The following is a 9,905-nucleotide window of genomic DNA, read 5'->3' on the forward strand; positions in this document are numbered from 1 at the left end:
CATTGATTTAGTAAATGCGGGAACTTCAACATAAGCATAAGTTAAATAAATATGAGACAAAAATGTAATCGTTGGAGGTGATGTGAAGTTATTTTACTTAATAGAGGGATTAGACCTATCCATTAATGAATGTCATTTGACTATAGGATGTCCAAATATGTATACATTTATGCATGCATAAAGAGAGAAGGGTAAATTTAATCACCATTTTGTTGAAAAGAGATTGAATTTCAGCATTCTGATTTATCTCTGTGTCATCTTGTTTTTCCATCATGCCTTTATGAGGGACACTGGGGACCAAGCCCATCAATGCATTGCAATAGCTTATGTCCAAGTATCTAAGAGATTGAAATTCAATTTGATATCCAGTGCAGAATCTAATCAACTTTGGAAGATCATATAGACTCAGCTCATTCAATTTAGGGAAGAGTATCTGATTCATCCTCTCATCTTCCTCTTCTATAAATTCCTCAGTCAGTATTATCTCTTCCATGGAACTACAAATATAAATTTGAAGTGTTTTGAGTTGCAAGAGTCTTTTAACAATTGAAGTTGTAAATAAATGCTTCAACTCGTGGCAACAACACACAGACAAGCTCTCTAATTTTGAAGAAGTTGCAGAAAGTTGGTCGTGCCATATCTTTTCACAACCAACTGAATTTAATTCAAGATGCTCCAAGTTGGGGAAAGAAACCTACAACAGATAACACCTTTGTTTGAAGCACTACTTTTCTATCAAAATAAATAGAAATACTTTACGGATCAACAATGAATTTCTCAGAAAATATGAAAAGTCTTTAATATCCTTTCTTAGTTTTGGAGGCAATTAGTCAATTTTTTCTAAATATTTAAATATCAAATTTGAAAATTTCTTAACTTAATTTATTATAATCCAATGATAAAAAATACAATTAAAAATATAAAGTAATTCTTAATTTGTTCTCACTAAAATTATCAATATATATGATTGATGTCTTTTCACAATAACCATAATTTAAAAAATGATTTATTAAATTTTATCATTAAAAAAATTTTATGAGATAACTTTAAAAATAAAATATAAAAATATATTAAATTAAATTATTAAAATGAAATGATAAATAACTGGTTTCAAATTAGAGCTGGGTCCTCTATAGGTTTGAGCGGACTTACTATTTATTAATTTTGATCATTTAAAATTAAAATAGTAAAAATAACTTAAAAATTATTAAAAATTTAAAATAAAATATTAATTAAATAAAAGTTAAAAATTATCGACGTCGGTAATTACGGACAAAATTAACAATGATATTTAGTTATATCTCACATCGAAAATTAACAATTTAACATGTAAACTATCACTAAATATATTAAAATATTTATATATATATGTCTCATTTAAATATTTGTATTATATTATTATAATCATTTTATAATTTTTTTTTTAAATGGTCAATCAAAAAATATAAGGATCCCGCATATTTCCGTCAGTTTTTTTTTTCTATTATTTTTGGAAAATCTGTCCATCACCTAGAGTCGGTGAGAATTTTTTTTTTTAAAAAAAAAAATAAAATCTACATTAAAAACATAGCTACGTAAGCATTTATGTTAAATTTTATTTTAGTAAAATTAAAAAGGTAAAAAATAAAATGAATTTTAAAAATTATTTAATGACGAGAAAATAAAAATTAGGTAATTTGTGTTAGAAAATTGAAATTTTATTTTGAAACTTCTATTCCTTGGTTAGAATGTAAACTTTTGAAAAAATTTTTAAAAAAAAATTATTTTTCTTAAACTTTTATGTTTAGCAAACTCAATAATGTAAGAATTAATTTTTCTTGAATTCTTACGAGGATTGATTTTGAATTAAAAATAAATCTTGTTAAAATTATTAAAATTTTATAAAAAATATTCCAATTAAGACTATTTATATCAAAATTATTTAATTAGTCATTTATTTTTTTATTTTAAATTTATTTCTTATGGTTAATTAATAATTAATCTTTATAAAAATTATTTTAATTTAATAGTAACTAATAATATTTAATACATTTATAATTAATATTAAAATTTTATTATACTATTTTATTAATTTAAAAAATTATATGTTTAATGGTAAAAATTATATAAAATTCAAAATGTTACAAAAATATTAATAATATTTTTTTAATAAATGTAATAAAAATAATAATTATTTATAAGAATAAATATTTATGTTTTGTTTAAAAATAATAAGAATGATGAATAAATTAAATCAATTTAAATTTTATTATTAATTTATTTAATATAAAATAAATTTTATTACATTTAAATTGATTTCAAATAAATGAATTTATTTATGAATAGAAATAAATTGAATTCCATTAATAAAATTTAATTGTTGTATGAAAAGAATTATGTACTAAATAAAGATGTAGTGTTTTTAATGAAATAGAATGTGTGATTCAAATTTTAAAATGGTCAAATTATTTTAAGAAAATATATTAAAAGGAGTAATAATCTAAAGATATAATTTTTAAATATGAAATTATCACAATTAATTCATATTTATTGTTTGATCAGCTTATTCATATAATATACTCAAAAAATAAATTAAATATGATTATGTTCTAAATTTTCATAAACAATAAAATTATATTTAAAAATAGAAATCAAAATATCTTTTTCATTGTAAGAAACTTAAAATACGATTTGGATCAATAAATATAAAGTAATTGATAGTAATCAAATATAATCATTTATATAATTTTTTTTGACAAATTATTAATAATAATGACTAATAATGGTTATTTAAAAATTTAAGCATTTAACAATTAATCTCAAATATTCAATATATATTCAATAAATAAAAAAAATTAATGCACGCGTACCGTACCGTTCTGCTAAAAAATGATAAATGAGTATCATCATCCCGTTCTGATAGAAATTCTTCAATTTTCAATGGGCTGTGAAAAGTTCTAAGATTTGGAAGATTTCGCAAATTTAAGGAGCGCAAGCCATTGAACTCAAACACTTCATTACTGCTTTCACTTTCATCAATAACAATAGCTTTCATCTGAGGACAATCTTCCACTTTCATTTCCTGTAGTTGCAAAAGACACTTGACAGCAGATAATGAGAAGAGATGCGTCAATCTCTGACAATTTTTTACTTGCAAAATTTCTAATTTATTAAAAGATCCTGCTGCGAGTCGACCATGATAGATCTTTTCCAACTTCATCAAATTTTCCAAAATCAAGGACTCTAGAATTGGAAAGGCATCACATACAGCCCACTTCATCGAATTGATGATATGTTGAATGGCATGATTATTTTGAACTCGGAGATGCTTCAATTTTGGAAAGCCGTCCCCGTCAATATCATACAACAAGTTCTCAGCCTCCCTCACTTCATCTAAGCATAAATCTTCCGTCTCCCTCAATAGCACTTTAATCCCGTATCCTGAATGAATGCTTGCCTTGAGCTTAAGTTTCAGCGCTCTGGAGGTTTTATAGTTGTCATCCCAGTCCCAGTTATCCCCTATTAGTATTCTAAAGGTCTGCAAGCGGCCATTGGAGAACAAGTGTTTTGGTAATATCTTGTCATCCAGTATTTGCATTTCCAAGGTAGTCAACTGAGACAACTTTTCCAACTCCGCAAGGCTTGCATTGTTCCCATCGGCCTCCCACTCAACAAAGCTGTTACTCATGTACAGTTCTTCGAGCTCCGACAGCTTTGATAAGGCATTTGCTGGAATCATTTTGAGTTTGGAACAATTGCTCACATCTAAGACTTTTAGTCGAGCCAGTTGCTCTATTTGTCTGGGCAACTCAACAACGTAGGAGTTAGCAAAACTAAGAACTCGTAGTTGCTGCAAGTCTCCAATGATAGCTAAGTCGTCCAGTTGGCATCGATGCAAGCAAAGGGTATGAAGGTTGGATAGGAAAGCAAGCGATGAAGGGAGGGAGACAAAATGGATCCCAGTAAAATCCACTACTTCCAGGTTTCTAATGCCCTTGAAAAACTGATGTGGAATTCCCAAACAAAAAACTTCTGTGAAAAGGAATAGTGCCTCTGCTTTTGGGCACTCCCATCCTTCGGGGAGATTTTCAATTTCACAATACGGCAGAGAAATTCTGGTGCAATCCTTATTTGGGAATTTCACCAATTCCATGCCACTTGTAACTATAAACGCATGTTGCTCTCTAGATGCAATATTGAGAGCAGTATCTCGAACAACATCATGAATTTTAACGAATCCATACATGTCGCCATCTAGCAATAAGCTCTGCGCTTTAAGGGTATCAATCAAACTATATACTTTGTTTCTTGCTCCCTGGACAGTGGAAATGTTCTTGAATAAACTAAGACCCATAACGTATTTCAGCAAGGACTGGATTTCAATATTAGATTGTCCTATCAGACCACAGAGCAAGAAAAACGACTTGACTTCATTGCTACACAAATTATTGTAGCTTGACTCCAGAATCGCGTGCACTTTCGAATATATTTCTTCGTTGTCAAACTCGGATAGCTGATTGAGCTTATCATTCCACGCGTACAACTCTCTGTTTCTCAAGTCTGTCGCCACTGTGAGCAGTAGAAGAGGCAATCCTGCACATTTTTTAGCAATTTCTGCGGCGATAGGGGGCAATTCTGAATCTTTAGCACCTGCTACAGTTATTTCAAACAAACTCCGGGCCTCTTCGTCCTGTAGAACGTCGAGCTTGAATTCTTGCTGTGTGCCCATCTTGCGAGATAACACGTCTTGGCTCCTTGAGGTGAGAAGTATTTTGCATCCTTTGAAACCATCTCCAAAGGGAATTCCTACGGCATTCAAATCAAGTTTTTTCCAAACATCATCAAGAATTATAAGTACCTTCTTCTCTTTCTCCAACTCTGTCTTCTCTTTCTCCAACTCTTTCTTCAACCTCTCATATAGCCGATTAGCTCTTCCAGGTATTTCCTCCGACTTAAATTCCAAGCCCAGGATATCAGCGATCTCCGATTGAATTCTTCGGAGTTCTGGTGTTTGACCTACAGCAACCATAGCGACGACGCCGAATCGCTTCCCTTCAAGAGCTTTTCTGTGGACCTGTTTTGCTAGGGTGGTCTTACCCACACCTCCAAGTCCATACACCCCGATCATATTAAGATCTGGATCTAATAGTGCATCCATAACTTTCTCCAAGAACAACTCTCTTGAATTCAAGCCCTCACGAGCATATACTGACGGGGCAACTATCTGCTGTGGATGGGGAGGGAAGGAAATTGGATTATGGTCGTCTTCACTCGCAAGCTCATGAATTGCCAGAGCTTTCTTCTCTGCTTTCTTGCTAAGGTGGTAGCGTGTCTTCAAATCAGGACATAATCCAACGAAACACCTCTTTTTCGCTTGTTCTTCGCCTTTGATACATTCCTCAGCTTCTTCAATTGCTTTGCCTGCATCGTTCAGCCACTTGTTGACACTTTCATCGATCTCTTCCCCTTTCCTTGTAGCCTCCTCAACAGCCCGCTGCAACTTGACTTTTCTGTTCTTCAATTTCTCAGACTCATGATGGAGTTTCTCAACCTTGCTCTTGTAGGTGAAAGGGTAGCTGATATGTCGTTTGATTGGGACAACAACAAATTCCATGATGGGTTCTTTAATGACCTCAGTGAAGATGGAGATAAAGATATCGAGAACCATTTTGATTTTTTTTTTTTTTTTTTGAAATCTCAGAGCAAAAACAAAATAAACCAAGAAATCAGAGTCGAACAAAATAAAAGAAAATAAAGACAAGAAAGGACTGCTGAAATCAACAGAAAAGCAAAACAGTCGCTAAAGAATTAGAGAGCCAAATGAAGAGAGGAAGCAGAGAACTAACAGAAAGATGGAGGAGTGCTGGTTATGGATGAGTAAAGGTTAGTGAATACTGAATAAGGGAATGTAGGAGCTGACGAGCGATGACTTAATTATTGCTTGAATTTTAAACTAAATAAATTTATTATTTTTTCAAAGATTATTATTTTTTTCACATCCTTGAGTTTTTTCCTTTTCATTTTCGTTTCTCGTTCCTCTCTTTTATATGATATTGAAAATTTATTATATAGTTTTTATAATATATAAAAATTTATTAATTAATTTTTATAATTTTAAAAAAATATATTAAAATATTTTTAATATTTTAAAAAATTTACTAATTAATTATTATATTAATTTAGTTATTAAATATTACAAAAAAAATTAAATACTTCTAATAAAAATATATTAGTTAGTAGATTTTTAAAAAATTTAAGTAATTAATTAATAAATTTTTTAAAATTATAAAAGCTGAATATTAAAATAATTATGTCTAAAATTAATAAAATAATTAATTAATAATTTTTTAAAAAATAAAATTTTTAAAATTATAAAAGTTGAATATTAAAATAATTATGTGTAAAATTAATAAAATAACTAATTAATAATTTTTTAAAGAGATCTTACATTTTTAATATATTTTTTAAAATTAATAAATTTTTTATATAAAAAACCTAAATAATATATTAGATTCAAATCTCAAAGACTCAACTCAAGATACAACTAACAAGGGAGATGGGGGCCCGCTGGCTATGGATGAGTAAAGGCTGGTGAATTCTGAATAGAAGGGTATGTAGGAGTTGACCAGCGATGACTCAATTATTGCTTATAGTTTTATAATTAAATTAAGCGTGGGTATTAAAATTTTTTATATTATTATTATATAATATTATTTTATAAAATAATATTTTTTTTGATAAAAATTTACTTCACATGTTAAGAAAAATAAAATATTCTTTTAAAATTTTAAATTTAAAATAGTAATTAAATACAAATCTATGCACCATAAAATTTAATTGCAATAAATAAAATTAAAAATTTTAATATTTATTATCATATATTATTAATATATAATAATAAATTTTATTTAATAAATTATATTTTAAAAAAATAAAATTTATAAAGTTCTAATGATAGTAGATAGCAGTAATGGCACGGTGATGTTGGTGAAATAGGAAAATTATCTGTTTTATTATAATATCTTTAAATATTAATTTTTTAAATGATAACATTTAATATATTACTTATATTAAATAATAATATAGATGACTTCATAATAATTATAATATAAATATATTTTACTGTTAAAAAATAATAAAATAATTTTTTTAAAATATTTAAATGATTCATCACTTAATTTCAATTTAATTTCGACAGTTGAGTTAGATATCAAAAATAATGTGACTATTTATCTCATGTTAAATGTTAAAGAAATTAATAAAAAAAATTTTAAAATATGAGTAATTTAAAAATGGATGAGAAAAATATATAAAAAATATATATTTATATAAAATATATAATAAAAATTACATATTTATAAAAAGTGAAAAAAGTAAAATTATTATATTTATTAATATAATAAATTGTAATAATTTAAGTTTAATATATTAATTGTTTATTATTTATAATAAATAATTTAGAGTATTAGAATTATAATATTATTTTTTATTATATTTAATTATTTATATTTATTAATTTTTATAGTTATTTGAATTAATAAAATTTTAATTTGATAATATTACACAATTAATTTTGTTTGTCTGTCTGTGTACGCATAGTCTGTTCTCCATACAATCTCCCTAAATACTCTGTCTGTGCAGATGTTACCCTGCCGGCACAGTCCTTAAAGCTTTATAATAAATACCGTACTAAATTAAATTTATTTAGTACGGTATTAGACTGATATCGTTCTGAAATCATATTAGACTGATATTATATCCAAACTCATATTATATACATGTTTTTTTATAATTTTTTATATTATATAGAATAATTTATATTTTAATTTTAAATTTTAATATAATTATTAAATTAATTTTTATATTTTTAACATCAAAAATTTAAATTTCTTTATAATTAATACATTCAAATTAAATATCTTCCAATTTGTTTTTTATTATTAAAATATTGAAATATTTTAATATTTTTTAAATAACATAAATTAAACTTTAATTTTTAGATTTGAGTATAATTATTTAATTTATCTCAATATTTTTAAAATTAAATATTTAAATACTTTTATAATCAAACTTTTAAAATTTTAAGTCTTTCATTCATTTGTTTTTATTAAAAATATAAAATTTTTTAAGTATTTAAAATATTTATTTTTTAATTTATTAATTAATATAATTATGAAATTGAAAAATTATAAAGGACCTCTGATTTGAGAGCAGAATCAATATAGAAAGCAGAGAAATGAAGAACACAAGAGTGAGAGGGTGAATGGAAGGTTAGGTAGGAGTTGAGGAGTGATGACTTGATTGCAATTTGCAGCCAAAGAATTAAATTGCTTTGTCCTTTGCTTTTACAGATTAGATTTTAATCTTTAAATTTTAGATAAATAAAGATAATAAATTATATTTATTATGATATGAATACCAAATAAAAGTGAATGGGAGTATATACATGTGAATTATTATTGTGGAGCTTTATCTGACACTTGAATTGAGAAAGCAAAAAGTTCAAAAAGTCATGTATGAGAAGCTGACTGATGGAATGATTTTATTGAAGAAAGCAACAAATCGTGATGGTGGAATTGCTTTTCTAAAAGTGATGGAAGGCCTTTTCTAAACAATAAAAAAGTGTGGTCCTTTATAAATTTTTTAAAAAATTATAAATATTAAATAATAATTTTTTTTATTTTAATAAATATCAAGAAAATATTTATAAAGGACAACACTTCCATTTAAATTAAGATTTTTAGGTAAACTCAATTTTCCCTTTCTCTTAAATAAGCAAGAAATACTTTTTTTTTTATCACTGCAAAGATAATATTACATTTATTAATATCATAAAAGGTAAAAATATATAAAAAAATTAAAAATCAGTCTATCATTCAAAAAAACTAAAAAAATTAATTCAAACTAGAATAATAAATAAATTAAGTGAATTACATATTAATCCAAAATTCATAATTCAATCTAATTCAAATCATTCAACTTAACCCAATCCGTTAATGGAATAAGATGATACATTAAATATGGCCATGGTAGTTTAGACCGTGAATTAAACTTAAATTTAAAATTGACTTGTTAAATTCTACAATTTGATTTAATTTCGATTTGATTTTTTTATTTCTTAAATAAATCATTTTTAAAAAATTATCATTTAAAATTAATGTATAAACAAATTAAATTTATTTTTAATTTATAAAAAATATTATTAATATTTAAATGTAATATTATTTTATTTTTATATTATAAGTATATTATTTTATTTTTTATATCATATAAATGGATACACTTTACAATTTTCTTATTTGATAAATATATATTCAATAGTACTTAAGATTTATATTTACTTCTTTGTATTTTATTTAAATTTTTATTTTTTAAATTTATTTTTAAATTGAAATTAAATTAACAATTTATAATTTAAATTTAATTAAAATTAGAACCAGAATCGTTTGAAATTAGAACGGAAATCATGAAAAATCAGAATTATGAAAAATCAAAACTGTAAACGCTTTAAAACTAGACTGAAACTATTAAAAAACCTAAAAATCATAATTATGAAAAATCAAAACTGTAAACACTTTAAAACTGGACTGAAACTATTAAAAAAACCTTCCTAAATCATCTTGAACTGTTTTAAATCGGATCTATTTCGATTTGATTCGAACAATAAATCAAATCGCCGATTCTAATTCATAACTATGTCTACCAAGTATCGATTGGAACTATCACAAAAAATAAGCACAGTGAGACGCCAACGTTACTATCACCAATTAAACGCAACTCTCACCAGATTATCGCCGATCAATACCGAACAACAATAGTCCGAAAGGTGAGCAACTCTGAGGAAAGAGACAGACCAAGGACAATCTATAGGAAAATCATTATGCACGAGGAGTCACCACAAAATCTCTCAAATTAAAGAAATTCTC

The 9,905-nt window shown here is 25.8% G+C and overlaps 1 protein-coding gene across 10 annotated transcripts in view; it reads right to left on the reverse strand.

Annotated features, from left to right (window-relative positions):
• LOC110618489 overlaps positions 1-5,979 on the reverse strand; it is a 150,636-nt gene extending 144,657 nt beyond the window's left edge. For 5 of the 10 annotated variants that reach the window (XR_006351264.1, XR_006351263.1, XM_043958450.1 and 2 more), the window contains exons 1-2: positions 2,855-5,979; positions 206-694 (exon numbers count right to left, since the gene is read on the reverse strand). Coding sequence is in view for 5 of the 10 variants with exons in the window: in XM_043958450.1 (XP_043814385.1) it covers positions 206-694; positions 2,855-5,647 (3,282 nt within the window). In the remaining 5 variants the exon portion in view is untranslated. The remainder of the gene's footprint in view (positions 1-205; positions 695-2,854) is intronic. The other 5 variants (XR_006351261.1, XR_006351262.1, XM_043958448.1 and 2 more) reach the window with 3 other exon arrangements.
• Positions 5,980-9,905: the final 3,926 nt, after the last annotated feature.

This window comes from Manihot esculenta, chromosome 7, assembly GCF_001659605.2.
Source record: "Manihot esculenta cultivar AM560-2 chromosome 7, M.esculenta_v8, whole genome shotgun sequence".
In the NCBI taxonomy this organism is placed as follows: domain Eukaryota; kingdom Viridiplantae; phylum Streptophyta; class Magnoliopsida; order Malpighiales; family Euphorbiaceae; genus Manihot; species Manihot esculenta.